Source organism: Nematolebias whitei, chromosome 17 (genome assembly GCF_014905685.2).
Source record: "Nematolebias whitei isolate Nwh7 chromosome 17, NemWhi1, whole genome shotgun sequence".
NCBI lineage: Eukaryota > Metazoa > Chordata > Actinopteri > Cyprinodontiformes > Rivulidae > Nematolebias > Nematolebias whitei.
In genome coordinates this window covers 10,538,848-10,559,596 of record NC_056514.1, presented here as the reverse complement: position 1 = coordinate 10,559,596, position 20,749 = coordinate 10,538,848, and the positions used below count along the sequence as shown (strand labels likewise).

The following is a 20,749-nucleotide window of genomic DNA, read 5'->3' as shown; positions in this document are numbered from 1 at the left end:
CTATTGTCGAGGCGGCTTACCAGAGCTGTGGCCGCAAGGTTGTCGGTGCCTGCCGCGGCGGCAACCCTCGAACCCGATGGTGGACACCGTCGGTGAGGGATGCTGTCAGGCTGAAGAAGGAGTCCTATAGGGCCTTTTTGGCCTGTGGGACCCCGGAAGCATTTGATGGGTACCGGCAGTCCAAGCGACATGCGGCTCGGGTGGTTGCTGAGGCAAAAACTCGGGCATGGGAGGAGTTCGGAGAGGCCATGGAGAATGACTTCCGCACGGCTTCGAGACGATTCTGGTCCACCATCCGGCGTCTCAGGGGGGGAAAGCGGTATGCCACCAACACTGTTTATAGTGGGAGTGGTGTGCTGCTGACCTCAACTCGGGATGTTGTGGGTCGGTGGGCGGAATACTTTGAAGACCTCCTCAATCTCATCGGCACGTCTTCCACCGAGGAAGCTGTAGATGAACATATGCTGTCATATATTCATAAATTAAACGGATTCTTTCATTTTTCTGGACTGTAAAATGTCGTGCATTGAATTATTAAAAACGTAACGTGAGACGTTAATTATCTTTGACCCATCAAAATGAACGTGGTCATTTATTTACAGAATCAAAGTTTAACATCACACATTTACATTAATTTGGCAAAATGATTTCAACAACAACATGGCTAATTTTGCAAGCTGTACAATTTGATTAACCATACGGCGATGGTTGAAAAACTTCACAACAGACATTTCTGAAAATATCTGGATTAATTTGCTAGCAGATAAAAGAGTTTAAAGATGGAAAGATGAAGTTTAGAGGGAGGGAGATGGTGTGTGTGAGTGAAAAGTGTTGAACAGAACGGCACCCTCCATTCGAACCCAGCTTTCCTCAGTACGCTCGGTAGTAAACTCGACTCGTTACCTCTCTGACGATGAATCAGTGGAAACGGAGCTCCAGTTAAGCTACCGGTCCAGCGTCTCCGTAGGATGGCAGAGAACCGTCCGGAGTGGTGGCGGGACTTCATCAACAACAGTTCACCTCTCGGTGGACTCACATGAGTGGAGTCCGTCAGAAGTTCCACTCAGAGGTGGAAGATGTCATAATCCCAAAAGACTCGGAAGAGCTCTGGATCATGCTGGACTTCTGTTCTCCCAGCACTGGAGCGGCAAACGCCTGAAGCCGAAGCCTGAAGCGACTCTCCACCCGACTCGACTAGTTTGAACTAGGAAGTACCGACATTTAAAGAGCTCTATTTCCGGTTCATTTGGGAGTTTCCTGATTGGTCGTTTCGACCAGACAGGGGTGTGTTTTTGTGACGTAAGAGGTCACTAGGAGTCAGAAAAACAGCAAGAATGTTATGGAACAGATTGAAAATGTTTTTCAGACAGACGAGAGGAATATTTAGACGAGTTGGGGGAAAACAGGTGCCAGCCTCTATATTTACGTCTGAGAGGATTTTAAAAACATGACAGTTCGTTCCAACAACTTGTTTTGCATTTGACTCCAACCTTGGACCAACTTACACTTGCTCATTCAAAGACAGAAAATCAGAAAATGCATAATTACTCTGTAACAGACCTTACATGATTTCTACTTTGCATGAGGATTAAAATCATTATTACTGTTTCACAGTTAATTAAAAATGATTAGTTCACTGCAACATCTAAAAATGGTTTGAACTAAAAACACTTTGATTATCAAACATTTGTAAAATAGTAATGATAATAGAAAATAGTGTTCTTTCACTTGATCAATTCAAGAAAGTCTCAGGATGGGTCAACCTGTATTTCTGGATTCAAATCAATGAAATGACAGTTTCTGTCCCATAAGGTCCTTAAGGTCAGGATTTGACCTCAGGCTTAGTTCACTACAAAGCGGAGCCTGGGAACTCTGGGTCGGGCCCTCCAATCTCTGGTGCTGAGGTCACCGAGGTGGTTAAAAAGCTCCTCGGTGGCAGGGCCCCAGGGGCGGATGAGATCCGCCCAGAGTTCCTTAAGGCTCTGGATGTTGTAGGGTTGTGTTGGCTTACGCGACTCTGCAATATTGCGTGGACATCGGGGGAAGTTCCCCTGGATTGGCAGACCGGGGTGGTGGTCCCCCTATTCAAAAAGGGGGACCGTAGAGTGTGTTCCAACTACAGGGGAATCACGCTCTTAAGCCTCCCTGGTAAGGTCTATTCGAGAGTTCTGGAGAGGAGGGTCCGTCGGATAGTCGAACCTCGGATTCAGGAGGAACAGTGCGGTTTTCGTCCTGGCCGTGGAACACTGGACTAGCTCTACACTCTCAGCAGGGTCCTGAAGGGTGCGTGGGAGTTTGCCCAACCAGTCTACATGTGCTTTGTGGACTTGGAGAAGGCGTTCGACTGCGTCCCTCGGGGGGGCCTGTGGGGGGTACTCTGGGAGTATGGGGTACCGGGCCCTTTGATATGGGCTGTTAGGTCCCTGTATGACCGGTGTCAGAGCCTGGGCCGCATCGCCGGCAGTAAGTCGGGCTTGTTCCCGGTGAGAGTTGGACTCCGCCAAGGTTGCCCTTTGTCACCGATTCTGTTCATAACTTTTATGGACAGAATTTCTAGGCGCAGCCAAGGTGTTGAGGGGATCCGTTTTGGTGGCCTTAGGATTGCGTCTCTGCTTTTTGCAGATGATGTGGTCTTATTGACTTCATCAGATCGTGATCTACAGCTTTCGCTGGAACGGTTCGCAGCCGAATGCGATGCGGCCGGGATGAAGATCAGTTCCTCCAAATCCGAGGCCATGGTCTTGAGCCGGAAAAGGGTAGAGTGCCCTCTCCGGGTCAGGGAGGAGGTCCTACCCCAAGTGGAGGAGTTCAAGTATCTTGGGGTTTTGTTCACGAATGAGGGAAAAATGGAGCGTGAGATCGATAGGCGGATAGGTGCAGCATCTGCAGTGAAGCGGGCGCTGTACAGGTCTGTCGTGGTGAAGAGAGAGCTGAGTCAAAAGGCGAAGCTCTCAATTTACCGATCGATCTACGTTCCCACCCTCATCTATGGTCACGAGCTTTGGGTTGTGACCGAAAGAATGAGATCTCGGATACAAGCGGCCGAAATGAGTTTTCTCCGCAGGGTATCTGGGCTCTCCCTTAGAGACAGGGTGAGAAGCTCGATCATCCGGGAGGGACTCGGAGTAGAGCCGCTGCTTCTCCACATCGAGAGGAGCCAGTTGAGGTGGCTTGGGCATCTGTTTAGGATGCCTTCTGGACGCCTCCCTGGTGAGGTGTTCTGGACACGTCCCACCGGAAGGAGGCCCAGAGGAAGACCCAGGACATGCTGGAGGGACTATGTTTCTCGGCTGGCCTGGGAACGCCTCAGGATTCACCCGGAAGAGCTGGCCCACGTGGCTGGGGAGAGGGAAGTCTGGGCCTCCCTACTTAGGCTGCTACCCCCGCGACCCGACCCCGGATAAGCGGAAGAAAATGGATGGATGGATGGAGGTCGACTCACGAGGACCCACCCCACAAGAGAAATGTGTATTGGGCAGCTATGTGAGCACCCAGGTGTGACAAGGCTAAATGTTTTGGCAGCATGGAGTTTGTTAGCCTATCCCAAAAAATAAATAAATAAATAGCCGCAGCATTGTGTATGCCATGGGGTTCAAAGCTTGTGAAAAAAAGTAGTGGTTTATAGTCCAGAAATTATGGTAATATTGTGAATGAGTACTGTATCAATGTTGGTGAAATAATCTGTCAACTTTCTGTCTTTTTTCATGGTCAGTTGGCAGAGAACATGAAGTCCTCTTTCAAACCTGGCATGTGGGTGGAGGTAGTGGATCCTAAACATGTAAGCCGAACCCGAGTGGCCATCATAGACTCTATCATTGGAGGCCGCCTTCAGCTGGTGTACGCAGACCAGACTGACGCGTCAGAGAATGTAGTCTCTGACTTCTGGTGCCACATGTGGAGTCCCCTCATACACCCGATGGGCTGGTCTGGCAGAGTGGGTCATGCCATAAAAACACCCGGTGAGTTTAAAGACTGGATAGAGCAATGGGTAAATACTTCAATACTCAGTGTATTTTATTCATTAAAACCATTTTCTTCCCAAGTTTATGATGAGTCAATTTATGAATCAATTAGGAGTTTTTATCACCCAAAGGCAAAAAGTGGGAATGTTGTGCCTTTATCTGTGCTTTTGTTTTTATGTAACATCAACAAACTATCCCAAGGACTGCAGAAAATGTTTTAATGAAACTCAGAAAGAAATTATTGCACCTACACCTAGAACTGAAGAACTTTGGGAGTAAACACGATACAAGCTAGCTGTCCCAGCCAAATGGCCTTACACAAGACAAAACTGGCTCTAAATCAACCAATTTTATAACTTTGTTTAAAACTTTGGTGAAAATGTTTTGCTTTAACCTTGTCTGTTAACAAAATATCTCATAAACTGTAAGGAAAGCTCAGACCCAGATCCCTTCAGTCAATATCCACTATTGATCAAACCTTAAGCTAGTAATTTCTTCTAAGATTAAGTTCAGCTTCAGCTACAAAATCAAGATCTATTTCCACCTCTTTAGACTCTTGACACAAAGATGACAAGTAATCCACGTAACCTTCTCTGGATGAAATAGGATTGAACCTGTGCACTGACCCAATGTGGACAGAGGGCAGATATCTTGGCAATCGATAAATTAGCTGAAAGAATACCCAGTCAACCCTCCCTTAAATCAAATTATGCATTTCTGCATGATAAGTAAATAAGAGAAAGTCCTGGCACAGTCTTCTCCATTCCCCCTCAGGGGGCTTTTGAGCAACAGACTGGTGGGGGGTCTCCTCCCCACACTTACCCTCTGCACAGAACCTTCACTAGACTTTATTTGAGAAATATTTATTTTAGATGTAAAATCAATACAGTAAAAATATTGTAGGCTGTTTAGTTTTTATAAATGTAAATAAAATATTGTCACACGGACGTCGCCATGTTTTTTATGCCGCAATGCATTTTGGGTAAATGACATATGCTAGGTCCTGTAGTGCTATCTCCGTCCAGTTTTTTTTAACCATATTGCACTAACATTTGGTATATTTTCAAAACGTAACTTAATATGAAATATACAGACATCACAGTCTTAACCATATTATTTCATATTTGGTAAATCTTTAACAAAATTTCAAAACCTGTGCAAGTCTGCACAAAAACTAATCTGAACTGATATTTATAAACCATCTAAACCGTATCATTTAGAGCTGGCTCCAGGTGATGTGTCTCATCTGACCTCTCTTCAACCTGTTAAAAAGACAAATTACATTATGTTTGTTGTACAACTTGTATATATAACTTTTTGTATAATACGAGAAAATACAGTTACCTTTGAGCTGCAGCTGGTAGCATTATTCAGAGCTTCTCCCACTTTATTCTTTCATGGTGAAGTTGTGGTGCTGCTTTATCGCTAAAAGCTACGTGAAGGAATAAAGTACGTCGGATCCAGCGTATTAAAAATGATCTTAAACCCCTCGCCTTCCACTGAGCTGTTTGCTCATAAATCTTTGTGATATAGCAGGAGATGGAGTGGGAAATCTTTGCAGCCCTACTTGGGGAATTAGCTGGAAGTTTGTTGCAGAGTTCGCTGGTCTGCTGGTTTGCTTTTCATCTACCTTCCATGCATTTGTTGTATTTCCAAAATACAGTACCACATTTTTATTTTACACTTCTTGCAAATAACTGTGCTCTTGTTAAGCTCTGCCTTCCCCGGAACATTATAGGATCCAAACTGACTTTGCACCGACTTTTGACGATGAAGGAGCGGGTTGAATCTGCTGATGCTGTCCTCCGCTCCATGAAAGCAGTCTCCATTCAGATAAAGGGAGCTGGCTAACTAGCTTGCTGCACAGTGGCCTACAAGGCCAAATCCTACGGTGGTCGAGCGGACACGTAATGCGATATGCAGTACGCTCGGGAGTAGGAGTGTGGAAAAACAACCCAACGCATTTTAAAATCGATTTATGGGTCTTTAGAATCGAGTCAGAATTGCCAAGACTAGGAATCTAGATTCTTTAATAAATCAATTTTTTCTGACTGCGCCCCTAATAATGTTAGCCTTTCTGTGTTTACTCTGTAGATTCTCGTAAAGAAGGGACCTAACCGCATCATCAACCCAGCATGCATTGCACAGGTGAAAAATGTCAACGTCCATGGGTGAAAAATATAACAAAATATATAATTTTTTTTCATTCATTCAACCTTTAGACAGGTAAATCCCATTGAGCCTCGAGGACTCATTTACAAGATAGACCTGATTTCAACAAAGAATGATGACAACAATGGACAACAGCGACAACAGTCACAAAGTCATACAGATTTTTTTTTACAAATAGGATGGCTAAAAAAAGAAAAGCAACATAAAAACGGCTAGATTCTAAGGCGAATGTAGAAAACTAAAAACAGGAACATGTCTGCATTGGTCCCTGCCAGGAGTCCAACAGATTCTTAAAGCCACTTAGAGAGGTCAAGGTCGAGAGCTTCAGATCTTTTTGTAAGATATTCCAGGAAACACGAGCGGAGTAGGAGAAGGCCCTTTTGCCAAGTTAAGTTCTCACTGAGGGAACACTGCAGGTAATAATGTCCTGAGAGTGCACGCTGTAGCTGCACTCACGCAGAGACATGTAGGAGGAGATGTATGAAGGCAGCAGACCAAGAAGTGATTTAAAAATGAAAATGTACCAGTGAGAGAGTCTGCGTGAAGTTAATGATGTCCAGTTAACCAGTGAATACAGGGTGCAGTGGTGGGTACGATAATCACAGCCAGTTATGAATCTTAGTGCACCATGATAGACAGCATCCAACATCTGCAGGGTTCTTGTAGGAGCGTTCATGTAAATAATGTCACCGTAATCAATGGAGGGAAGGAAAGTCACAGAAACAAGGTGTTTCCTAACATTCAGAGTTAGACAGGATCTGTTCCTGAAAATGAAACCCAGTTTAACTTTCAGTTTCTTTACCATGTTTTCCACATGAAGCTTAAAAGAGAGATGCGAGTCGACCAAGATACCCAAATATTTATAGGAATCATCAAACTCAATCGGGACATCATTTGAGAATAAAATCTGAGGAAGAACTGTTGGGACCAACTTCCTATTTGAAAAAAGCATCCCTTTGGTTTTGTCGGCATTTAGGCCAAGTTTGAAGTGGAACAAATCAGTCTGGATGATATCTTGATGCATGCTCTATAATCCAGGTAGAAAAATCGAAAAAAGTTCAATCTGGTCCTCTGGACATTCCAACAAAAAAAAAAAGCAAACAAATATAGAAACATTTCATCTCTCATCCAAGAGACTTCTTCAGTCTGAGGTGCTGTTTTCAGCTCAGTCTCTTAAATAGCACCTTCTCAGAGTGGATCGACCAGTTTTCTGCTGACAACCAAAACCAGCTGATCACATGCTCAAGAAGGACCATCAGCCTAACAATGGATCATTAGCACACTGATGGCTGTTTACTATTCACAGAGGGCTGAGTGATACTAGCAATCACAGCATTGTAAGAGGGGGACAGTTGAACCCGGAGGCCTCCACCCCTGTTTAATGATGGATGATTTCTTTTCACAAAGATGGCCTCCTTTACTCCTCTCTCAAACCATCGTTCCTCTCTGTCCAGGATGTGAACATCTTCATCCTTGAAAGAGTGACCGCTGGCCTGGAGATGAGTGTAGACCGCAGAATCCTGGCCTGATGATGTTGATCTTCTGTGCTGGGCCATCCTTTTGGCCAGTGGCTGTTAAGTTTCCCCGATGTAAGACTGATCACAGCCCTCCTGACACTGAACAGCATACACAATATTACTCTGTTTGTGCCGGGGGACTGGATCTTTGGGATGAACCAGTCTTTGCCGTAATGTATTTTGGGGTTTAAAAGCCACTGGGACGTTATGTTTAGAAAATAAACGTCTCAGTTTCTCTGATACCCCCTCAACATACGGAATGACCACTGGTCTGGGTCTGGGTTCCTCCTTTTCACCTGATGGCTGACTGGAGTCCTGTTTGGGTTTCTTCTCTGCTTTCAGGAAGGCCCAGTTAGGATATCCACATTGCTCTAGAGCCTGTTTTGTGTAGGATTTCTCCTTCTGCCTGGCTCCCGAGTTAGTGGGGATGCTGTCTGCTCTGTGATACAGAGTCCTGATGACTCCTAACTTGTGCTCCAAAGGGTGATGGGAGTCAAACTGCAAATACTGGTCTGTGTGGGTGGGTTTGCGGTACACCTCAGTTTGTTGTCTGGATGATGTCAAATGCAGATTTCAAAAGCTGGAAAACCTTATCAATTGTTTTAGCTCGACAATAAACAACTGTGTCGTCAGCATAAAAATGTATGGATGCATTAGGGATGTTTTTACCTACAGTATGTATGTAGATTGTAAAGAGGGTGGGTCCTAAGACTGAGCCTTGTGGTACACCATTGTTGACTGTTAAAAAACTGGAGGAAGTACCATTATGTTGAACACAATGCCACATTGAGAGATAGTTAGAGAACCAACCAATGGTGTGTTCTGAGAAACCGATTTCAGACAGCTTTTGACACAAAATGTTATGATCCACAGTGTCAAAAGCTTTAGACAGGTCTAAGAAAAGTGCAGCACAATAATCCTTAGCATCCAGTGCTTCATCAATGTCATTAAGAACCTTCAGTGAAGCAGTTGTTGTGCTGTGTTATTTCCTGGAACCAGATTGATGTGGAGGTAAGATGTTAAATGAGTCCAGGTAATTTTTGATTTGAGAGTTTGTTTTTCTAGAACCTTGGCTAAAATGCAAAGTTTAGAGATTGGTCGATAGTTGTTCAGTGAGGTAGGGTCACCTCCCTTCAGCAAAGGAAGAACAAAGGCTGTTTTTCAAGTGACTGGAATGGAGTTTTGTCTTATGGAGAGATTAAAGATGTGGGTCACAGGGACTGTGATGATATAAGCAGCCAGCCTTAAGAAATGAGGTGGAAGTTAATCTGGACCTGCATATTTTTTAGGATCAAGATCTTTTAACAGTTTATTAACCTCACTGACTGAGAATGGAGAAAAGGAGAAGGTGTGATTAACTGAGGATTGCCTTTTAGGAGGGATTTGATTTGTAGAAGTTTGATTATTAAGTGAATTGGCTGATTTTCCATTAGTAACTGTGTCAAATGAAGAACTAGAAGCAACAAAATGTTTGTTGAAACAGTTCAGGATCTCGTGCTTATTTGATACAGGAACAGAGTTAACGAGACGTTGTGATGGGAGTTCAGATGATTGGGGGTGCCTGAGAGAGATTTGATGGTTTTCCAGAATCTGTTAGGGTCATTTTTTGGATGTCTGAGATAAGAAATAGTTGTGTTTTGTTGCTTTGACAGCAGCTGTGCATTTATTCCTCATCTGCCGAAAACTCAACCAATAAGTGTCTGAGTCAGATTTTCTCGCTGCGGCCCAAAGATGATCTCTATTGTGCAGGAGGTCAGCTAGCTCTGGAGAAAACCAGGGGCTGTCTCGTCCCTTTATTCTGAACTGACGAAATGGAGCATGTTTGTTCACAAAATAAATGAAACTAGAAACCGGATTCCAAAAAAGTTGGGCACTAAACAAATTGTGAATAAAAACTGAATGCAATGATGTGGAGATGGCAAATGTCAATATTTTATGCGTAATATAACATAGATGACAGATCAAAAGTTTAATCTGAGTAAATGTAACATTTTAAAGGAAAAATATGTTGATTCAAAATTTCACAGTGTCAACAAATCCCAAAAAAGTTGGGACAAGTAGCAATAAATGGCTGGAAAAAGGAAATTGAGCGTATAACAAACAGCTGGAAGACCAATTAACACTAATTAGGTCAATTGACAACATGATTGGGTATAAAATGAGCTTCTCAGAGTTTCTGTGTCTCTCAGAAGCCAAGATGGTAAGAGGATCACCAATTCCACCATTGTTGCGCAGAAAGAGTGCAGCAATACCAGAATAGTGTTACCCAGCGTAAAATAGCAAAGACTTTTAAGTCATCATCATCAACCGTGCATAACATCATTAAATGATTCAGAGAATCTGGAACAGTCGCTGTGCGTAAGGGTCAAGGCCGTAAAACTCTACTGGATGCTCATGATCTCCGGGCCCTTAAACGTCACTGCACCTCAAACAGGAATGCCATTCTCAAGGAAATAACAGAATGGACTCAGGAATACTTCCAGAAAGCATTGTCAGTGAACACAATCCACCGTGCCATCCGCCATTGCCAGCTGAAACTCTACAGTGCAAAGAGGAAGCCATTTCTAAGCAAGCTCCACAAGCTCAGACGTTTGCACTGGGCCAGGGGTCATTTAAAATGGAGTGTGGCAAAATGGAAGACTGTTCTGTGGTCAGATGAGTCACGATTTGAAGTTCTTTATGGAACACTGGGACGCGATGTCATCCGGACCAGAGAGGACAAGGATATCCCAAGTTGTTATCAACGCTCCGTTCAGAAGCCTGCATCATTGATGGTATGGGGTTACATGAGTGCTTGTGGCATGGGCAGCTTGCATGTCTGGAAAGGCACCATTAATGCAGAGAACTATGTTCAGGTTCTAGAACAACATATGCTCCCATCTAGACGTCATCTCTTTCAGGGAAGACCCTGCATTTTTCAACACGATAATGCCAGACCACATTCTGCAGCAATCACAACATAATGGCTACGTAGGAGAAGGATCCGGGTACTGAAATGGCCAGCCTGCAGTCCAGATCTTTCACCTTTTGAGAACATTTGGCGCATCATAAAGAGGAAGGTGTGACAAAGAAGGCCCAAGACGATTGAACAGTTACAGGCCTGTATTAGACATGAATGGGAGAGCATTCCTATTTCTAAACTTGAGAAACTGGTCTCCTCTGTCCCCAGACATCTGTTGAGTGTTGTAGGAAGAAGGGGGGATGCCACACAGTGGTAAAAATGGACTTGTCCCAACTTTTTTGGGATGTGTTGACGCCATGAAATTTGGAAACGGATTTTTCCCTTAAAATAATACATTCTCTCAGTTCTTTTTAACAAAAAAAAAAACGAAGTCCAGATGACATGATTCAACCTTTTTTGTTGTTATATACCTGGATGACTGAGAAAACAAACTTTGTGTTTATGAAACCATTAGTGAAAAGGCCAGACTTCAGGGGTATCTGAGGCAGGCTTGAAACACAAGAGTCAGGGTGGCTTCTGGGTAATACCAGATGGCTAGGCCTCAGACTGACGAAGCCTCTTGGATGAGGGGCGAAACGTTTCTTTTTAACAAATAAACGAAGTCCAGATGACATGATTCAACCTTTTTTGTTGTTATATACCTGGATGACTGAGAAAACAAACTTTGTGATTCTCTCAGTTTAAACTTTTGATCTGTGTTCTATTCTGAATAAAATATTAGATGTTGGCACCTCCACATCATTGCATTCAGTTTTTATTCACAATTTGTTTAGTGTCCCAACTTTTTTGGAATCTGGTTTGTATTATGAAAATAGTTCCAAGCGGAGTTCACGTCATCAATTAATAGAACACGATGCCAGTCAAAGTGATACAGATCCCAGAGGAATGACTGTTCACAAAAGCGTTTCAGATCCCTTTTTTGAAATAATCTGGGCTTAGAAGGTGGAAGTTTAATATCTCTGAGTCACTGTCACACAATGATCACTCAAAATGTTGGCGAATACACCTGTACCAGGGAATTTATGAGGCATATTTGTTAGAAACAGGTCTAAGATGGGAGGACTTTTCAGGACGTTTTTTTGTTTGGTCTAGTCGGAGAGTTGATCAGTTGGGTTAGACAGGCAACATTCCTTGAATTTATCACAGAGGGGGGTCGACTTATCCCAGTCAATGTTGAAATCTCCTGCCAAAAAGATCTCTTTGAATTTTAAATTAGCAAGAAATTCCGTCAGGGAGGGCAGAGCCTCAGGTGTTGCTAAGGGAGGACGATAACAACCCACTACAGATAAAATCTGGCCTCCATTCAAAGTGATGTTTATAGCTAAGGCATCAAATTGGTTAGGAATTGTTATAGAAGACACAAGACTAGAAACCAGAGAATCTCTAATGTAAATAATGACTCCACCCCTCCCCCCTTTTTGACGATCACAGTGGTAGATGTTAAATCCATTGATTGCCAGGTTATTATTCAGTACAGATTTGTTGAGCCAGGTTTCAGAGATGAAGATTACATCTGCCCCAGAAGAACTGCCCAGAATTTTCAAGGTATCAAGTTTTCTCAGAAGGCTACGTGCGTTTACATGCAGAAAATGAAGTCTTGACACGTTTTTAAAGTCATTTGGTGTCCTATAAATAGTGGGGGGTCCGGGGTTGGGCTGAATCCCTGAGAGCAGTAACATTATTATCAGACATATTCTTGAGTTCTTTGTGACTGATGTGTAATTACAGGAGTTCACAGTGTGACAATTAGCCCCCATAATCGAACCATGAGAAACATCAATGAAGACGCGATCATTCAGAACCCAAAAACGGTGAAAGTTGCAATGATGGGCAGATCCAGGTGTATTAAGATTCAGTGACTCCAGATAGTCTGAGATCTGAAAATAATGACAATAATATGAATGGTGCAGAAAAGTCTCAGACCATAAAACATCACAAATCAAATGGTTAAACAAACCTGACGAGGTGGCCTAACTGCAGTTTGAGTTGGGCTGAGGGGGGCTCCGGCCCCCCTGCGAAGTTGGATGGATGCTCTCATGGGAAACAGGAGCTGGGTCCAGAACCAACAAGCAGAAACAGATAATTCACAGCAAATAGCAGAGCGAGCTGCCATAAAATCCTCCTGAAATGAAAGGCATGGTCCTAGCTCATTTCAAGTCAACAGAGGACAACAGTGTGATCCGGAATAAAATTAATTATTATCCAGGTGAGTTTGGATGGAGGCCTGCAGCAACTCTGATGCAAACTCCAAACTTCTCTCGAGCACCACACAGCGCTGCTCCTCCACGCTGCTCCTCAAGTTACAAGCATACAAGTTGGTTATAACAAAATAAATTAAAAAAGAAAAATAAGTAACTCAGTCTATCTATATCCTTACAAGACTATATGTCTACAAAAGAACTTCATAAAAATTAAAAGACAAAAAGAAGAAGCTTACTAAGATGAGCGCTGGTCCTCTAATCCCTCCCGTCACCACTGGGTCAAAGGGACCCAAGGGCAACAGGAGTAATCTACCATCCAAACCTAAAAGCAACAATCCAACAATTTTCAGTGAGGTCATCTGGACAGTTTCTTTTGTTTTGCTGAAATGTTTCAGCACAACAAAAGAAACTGTCCAGATGACCTGACTGAAAAATGTTTGATTGCATACCTGGATTATTGAGCATGGACTTTGTTGGTTCTAAAAGCAACAATTTCCATGAACCTGAAAACATCCCCATTAAAAAGCTCCAGCTCTGTTGTGCAGAAGCTTTTTATAATCTACTGTCATAATTATGCCTACACAGATAAAACCTACAGACTCTTCCTACTTCATGTCTCAAACAAAGAGGATCAACTAGAATTACATCATGTCATATGATTATAAATAAAAGATAGGGTTACAGACGTCTCCTTTCTCTGGTTATGAAAAAAGGAAAAGTTACACTTACTTTAAACACAAACAAGCAGAGGGAATCTTCTCTTCAGTCTCCATTTCTTCTGGTCTAACATGTTCTCTCCAACGGTCTCCTCTCATTGGCTGAAACGGACAGTTTCCAAAATTTACGGCTCCATTCCTTCCAGGCTGCTGCAGCTGTGTAAAGGAAGATCAGATAACATGTTCAGTTAGCATAAAATTCCTCCATAGGGATACACTGGGCTCATCTTTGTATGGGTTCATGCTCACGATCCAGCTGTGTGACGAGCAGGAGCTGGTTGACCTAAGACTGACCTGATAATGCCAAGATGGCCGCGCTCAGAGCAGTTGCAGCTTCACAGTCTCCCGGTACTATCCCAGTTTTTAGAAGTTTTGATATTGACTCTGTGCCTGACTCCGCACGATTTATGCGTGTGAACTATAGCCGAACCGTATCGAATAGGAGCGGATTTGCCACGAAATATAGCAGAAATCGGCAACGAACTCAAAACTACGCTCGGCAGAATGCAAGATCTTAAAGTCATCTACCTGGAAGCTGCAGCAGAGGCGTTCCAACAGGCAGAGGAGGAAGCGCTGCTCCCGGCTTAAGAGGAGAGGATGCCGGGCGGGAGTTATGCTGAGGCTACGAGCTAACGCTAAAGCTGGAAAACTCCAGATGCCGTCTCTCTTTCTGTCGAACGTCCGCTCGTTGGACAACAAGATGGATTTGCTTTGGCTGAGAGCGGGCGCCTCAGAAGAGATGATGAAGTGTGTGTGCGGTGTTTTGCCTCACAGAAACATGGACTACAAGCGAAATGCTGGATACAGTCTTCCAGCTGGATGACACTTTTTCGAGCGGACCACTGCAGCGAGCTAACGGGGAAATCACAGGGAGCCGGAGTGTGCATTTACGCGAGTAAAAGTTGGTGCACAAACGGTACTGTTGTAAAAAGCTCATGCTCGAAGGCTTTGGAGCAAATAACAGTGAAATGTCGGCCTCGTTATCTACCTCGCAAGTTCACAGTGACTTTCATCACAGTTATTTACACTCCTCCGGATGCTAATGCTAATGACGCCTTGCAAGAACTTCATGATATAATCAGTTCGCTGCAGAACAAACACCCTGAGTCTCTTTACGTGGTAGCCGGAGACTTTAATCAAGTGAATCTAAAGGACTGTCTCCCAAGCTTTAACCAGCATCTGGGCATTCCATCATGTGGAAACAACACGCTAGACCATATTTACATGAACGTAAAAGATGCATACAAAGCTGAACCCCACCCCCACCTAGGACTGTCAGACCACATCTCAATCTTCTTGGCCCCTGCTTACATGCCCCCGCTGAGACACTCTAGACCAGTACAAAAGAAAGTTAAATGTTGGATCCAGGACAGTGGCCCCATATTAAGAGATTGTTTTGAAAGAACAGACTGGCAGGTTTTCAGAGAAGCTGCTGAAAATGGAGGATCGCTTGATCTGGACCAATACGCATCCTCAGTTCTGGGTTATATTAGTACATGTACTGACACCGTCTCCACTATCAGATATGTTAAAAGCTTCCCAAACAGAAAACCTTGGCTGAATGCAGAGATGCGCACCCTGCTGGCAGCCAGGAGCACTGCCTTCAGGTCTGGAAGTTCAGAGGAGCTGAGTAGGACAAGCAAAGAGCTGGTTGCTGGTAGGAATGCACGATATAAACGGTATACGGTAGAAACGATAGAAATTTAGCCTACGATAGAGATCTGTCTTCTAACGGCTAACCGCTGTAATGCTGTGTCTGAAGTAAAATCAGAGTTGTCAGTTTAATCGTTACTTTTTTTAGTTGAAAACTGTGCATAAGTGAAGTGGTGTTCAAGTGTAAAATCAGAGCTGTCAGATTTAATCATTACTTTTTTGAGCTGAAAACTGTGCGCAAGTGGCGTTAAAGTCTTTTCTTCGAGAGCTAAGTGGCGAAACTACAAGCTAACTACAGCCGGCTTGCTGTAGTGTTGCCGTATTCTGACGCATGCGCAAAACGCTGTGTTCCGTCTAAAGTATTTTTGTTGTATTTTTTCTATCGAAAGTTAAAGTCAGCATTGGTCAGCTTTAGAGAAACCTGCTATCTTATCTGTGAAAAGAACGCTGTGTTGTGTGATTTTACTCCGAGACCCTCTGGTCAAAGCCACAGTCATTTTGTGTCAGCTCTCCATTAAAGGGGAAGGAGACGCCCACTAAAGGTTTGGAGGGTGAAGTGTTTCAGTGTAAAATGCTGCTCTGTTGCTGTTCATTTCTTAAGTGAGAATACTGGAAACTGTTGTTAACAACATATTTTTTTTGTTTAAAACATATGGCTAAAACGTGGTTACGTACTGTAACCCCAGATTCTGAGTATAGGCGTAGCCCTTTAAGGCTGTCGCTGATGGGTTTATCCCGATATGCGAAGCATTGCACTGAAAAATTTTGTCCACGCCCACCTGCTGTGTGGGCCCCACCCGGTCCGTATAAATTACGTTAAAAGCGGGTAATCGGCTCCCAAATAGCTTTTTCTTCAGCCATTTAGGAGCCAGTGAGGCCTGACGCTTAAAGGGCTACGCCTATACTCATAGAATCTGGGGTTACAGTACGTAACCAACGTTCTATTTCTTATAGGCTTTGCCTTTTAAGGCTGTCGCTGATGGGTTAAGGGTGAAGCAGATGTTGTCCTCGCCTCACTGGGTCCATTTGAATACCGTATGAAGCAGAAGCTTGCCCAAAAAACGTCTAGTCACTCAGCTCCCATGTGAGTAATTACGCATTGCGTAATTATGTGTGCCATGCACAGACGCATGTTGTGTTACTATGCGTTCTGAATGCATGAACGCCCCGGAAAACTTTCAACGGGGAGAGAAAAAAGCTGAAAAGAGCCATGAACCAACCGGTTTACGGCTGAACAGTATGAACAGATTAATAATAACAGGAGAGCTGATTATTAATCAAATGAACTGATTGGTAACAATAGTCATGAACTGATTAGTGACAAAAGAACCAAAATAACAACCACAACTTGTGACTGATAACATCATCTCACACTGTAATGCATGCAGACAGATGTGAGTAAAACGGAGTTCCATGAAACAACAATATTCATTCTGTAAACACTAAGGACAGAATGTGTCATGGAACGGACCGTCACATCACGTAGATAAAAGTGAATGAATGAGCAGGGTGTTGACCACGCGGCTGCAGTGCAAATGTCCTGCATTGTCATACCATTATGCAAAGCAGTCGAAGATGCAATACCTCTGGTCGAGTGTGCTCTGAGGTTGACAGGAGGCTCTAAATCTGATGCTCTGTAGGCTTCAGAAAAATGGCCTCACACAGCCAGTGTGACAAGTACTGGGTGGATAACGGGCGACCTGCAGATGCATCTCTATAATGCACAAACAGATGTTGAGTTTGACGCATTGCAGCTGTGCGCGCTATGTAACACGTCAACGCCCGCACCGGACAGAGAAGATAGAAAGACGCTACTTCTTCTGATCTGTGGGGGGAGAGGGGAAAACCCCTCCAACGATATCGCTCTTGATTTAAAAGAGCTTGTGATGTTTTTAGGCATAAAAGCTGGGTTTGGTCTTAAATCAGCTGAGTCAGCCTGAATTCTGAGACATGACGGCATGACAGAGAGGGCAGATAAATCACTCACTCTCTTAGCGGATGTTAAAGCCAGCAGTTTTAAGAGATAAGAATTTAAGTGGAACCTGATCCAGAGGCTCAAATGGAGCTTTGATCAGGGCCTGCAGGAGCAGCGTTAAATCCCACTGTGGAACAAGTGGGCGTGAAACAGGCTTGTGTCTCTGTACACCTTTTAGAAAACGCTTCATCAGCGGATGATTAAAAGCTTTTCTGTCTCTGAACCCTTCGTGGCAGGAAGAGATGACTGCCGTGTACGTTTTAATCGTGCTGAACGCCAAGTTCCTGTCCATCAGCTGTTGTAGAAAGGACAGCATGCTACCTAGTGGACATGAGGTGGCCTCTACACTCTTCTCTGTACACCAGCGCTGAAAAGCTGTCCGCTTTGATGTGTATAGCACTGTGGTAGATGTAGCACGTGAAACCTGACTTGTGCGCACAACATCCTGTGGGAGACCCATCCTCTCTAAGCGGATCCGCTCAGCGGTCAGACCCACAGGTGCTGGCCTATTTCTGTGTAACTCCTGATCGCTCCACCTGCCTGGAGGAGAGCGACCTCCCTCCACGGCAGTTTCCACGGGCGCCCCGACAGCAGGCGTTGCAGGACTGGGAACCATGGTGCGTTCACACGCTCGGGGGCCACCAGGAGAGCTGTCAATCTCTTCTCCTGAACTCCGTTCAGGAACCGTAAAATCAGAGGATGTGGAGGAAACGCGCACAGAAGCATTTTATACCATGGGCTGTGGGAAAACGCATCCACCCCCAGTGGTGGATCGTCTCGCGGGCTCAGAGAAAACCATAATTGACACTGAGCATTTTCTCATGTCGCAAATAGGTCCACAGCTGCTTTGCCAAATTTCTGCCACGTCTGAGCCATCAGATCTGGATGGAGAGTCCAGTCCCCGTGACATGGACTGCCCCTGGACATCACATCTGCCCCTCAGTTCAGAACACCAGGTATGTAAAACTGCTCTGATGGAGAGCAGATTTTGGTGTGCCCAACACAGTAGTTTTCGCGCAATGTGTAACATCTGGGCTGGGCGCACACACCCCTGCCAGTTTATGTACGCAGCAGTCACCTTGTTGTCTGTGTGAATCAAAACGTGTTGATTCTGCAGCACAGGCGCAAATGTTGAATCACATTCAGCACTGTGCGACACTCCAAAACATTTATGTGGGCTGATGTGTGATGGGGCCACAGTGCCCCTACTGCTTGAGATAGGCATGTCCCCCCCCCCAGCCTGACAGCGCCACGTCTGTGAAGACTGACACGTGTGACGTGGGTCTGCTGACGGAGACTCCCTCCGACTGAACCAGGGTGTTTCCCCAATGTCGGAGGTCTTCCCTCACGGAGGGAGGAACAGTGATCATCCGTCTCTTTTGTTTTACTGGATCCACACGCAGACGCGCAAACCACCTCTGGGGGCGTCTCATGTGTAATAAACCCAGCGGGACCACTGTGTGAGCTGACGACATTGTCCCTAACAGCTTCATGACGGAAACAGCTTTTACCACTCTGCCAGGTCTCACGTGGCGGAGCTGGTCTTCCTGAGTGTCGATTCTCGTTTGTGATAAACGAGCCCTCATGGTGGTTGAGTTTAGCTGCACTCCCAGATAAACAATTGTCTGGGACGGGAAAATCAAACTTTTCTTCCAATTTATGACGAAGCCCAGATTTAACAGGTGTGATGTCAGCGCCTTGACCTGTCCCGCTGCTTCCTGTCTGGAGCGTGACAGCAGCAGCAGGTCGTCCAGGTAAAACAAAACTCTCATCCCTGCTCTGTGTAACGGTTGCAGGGCTGTCTCCACACACTTTGAGAACGAAAGAGGCACAAGAGAATATCTGAACGGCAGCCTGTTGTACTGATACTTCATCCCTTGAAAGTAGAAACTTAGGAATTCCCTGTGTTTTGGGATGATCGGTATGTGAAAATAAGCATCTTTCAGGTTGACGGAAAACAAACCAATCGTTTCTCTGGATGTTGTCCAACAGCTTTTTGGTTGTCAACATGTGAAACGGTCTGTCCATGATCGCCTTGATGAAAACTGACAGATCCAAAACGGGTCTCATCCCTTCGGTCCGTTTGGGAAACAGGGAGTAACATGAGTAAAAACCCTGTGTTTTCCTCTCCGTTGGGAACTCTGGAGAGTACTTCTTTTACCAGAAGTTCTTGGACTTCTGCATTTAGGGGTGAGACCTGGTCTGGTGATGATAGGACCGTCTCTAAAATTCCTCCGAATGGAGGGGGTCGAGTTGCAAATTGCAACATGTAACCCTAGCTTAACAACCTGGCCATCCAACTGTCTGGCGAGCATGTTTTTAGCCACTCCGCGCAACGTTCGTGGAATGGACATACATTTAAATGATGCGTCGTGTTTTGTACGGATGTCATCCAGTCTACCACCTCGACCGTCATGTGTCGCGGGAATGTGTGCCGTGAGACCAAGGCGAGGCTTCTCGAAAAGGCTCTGAACGCGCCTGTATGCTGCATTCGGACCGCGGGTCCACCTTGTGTTGAGGAGAAGCGTGTGACAGCTGATGCCGCTGCTGGCCCCCCGCATTTGACGCCACTGCGGTGAAAAACGCGCGTCGCTCCTGCCGCGAGCGGGGTCCTGCGCTGGGCTCGCTTTGCGGTCCCGCATTTAAGCTGACAGGCTCTGAGAAGTGGTGAAGGTGACTTCATCTACGCCGTGCCATTTGAGTGAAGGCTGCGAGCCCCGCGGGAGCTCGTGTCTCCTTTGGTGGGACGCGCGCCGCTCTCGCTGGGGCGAGGTTGGTCACTGGGTTTGCTCAGCTGTCTTACGTTAATGCTGACGTGAGCAGCCGAGCACTGAGGGGTGGGGAATGAAGACTGCCCCCACGGTGGCGGCACGCATTTGTTTCACTGTGGCACGTGTCGCTCTCGCTGAGAGCAAGGTCCTCCACCGACCCGACCTACGGTCCCACATTTTTGCCGATGTGAGCCGGGGAGCTGTGTGTGCACCATCATCAACGCAACGACGTTTGGGTGAAGGCTGTTTGCGTCGAGCGAGTGTGCGTTTGACACTGCCTGGGTGAAGATCGTTTGACACTGCCTGGGTGAAGATAGTGTAGCTCGGGTTGACTACGAGTTGTTTCGCTTACCACTGTTGTGTTCTGTCAGCGTCTCGTCATGTGTGGAGCAGCGGTGAGTTTGAAAATCTTTTATTTAAGGACACTGGCTCATTTTTGTGGAGGATGTGTGCTCAGCCGCTGTGAGTTCATACAAGCTTACACACTGGCTAAACACAGACACTTGATCATTGAATGAAGTTTTATTCAACATTGTGCCATCTTTACACACACCCTCCACAGATCGTCATTTTGAATCTTTTCCCCCATGAGCTCTGGGATTTGTTGGTCCAGGGCACCGTCTGCTGGGGATCTCTGGGAAAACGTTGGACACTCTGTTGCCGGCATGAAAAGAGCCGATCTCTGACGGGCGGGGCTGCGGTGAAGCTCAACGAGACGGCCGTGGAACGTCTTGCCACCAGCTCATTTCGTGTGGAGGATGTGAGAGGGAGCCTGTATTATGAAATTCTTTATCAAAAGGGTTCGTGAACGATCGGCACA

At 45.2% G+C, this 20,749-nt stretch overlaps 1 protein-coding gene across 1 annotated transcript in view; it reads left to right on the top strand.

Moving 5' to 3' along the window:
• Positions 1-20,749, top strand: part of l3mbtl2 (L3MBTL histone methyl-lysine binding protein 2) — a gene marked incomplete at its 5' end in the record, with an annotated part of 110,529 nt that overhangs the window by 11,826 nt on the left and 77,954 nt on the right. The window contains 1 exon segment of the mRNA XM_037690819.1: positions 3,713-3,959. Coding sequence (XP_037546747.1) covers positions 3,713-3,959 — 247 coding nt within the window.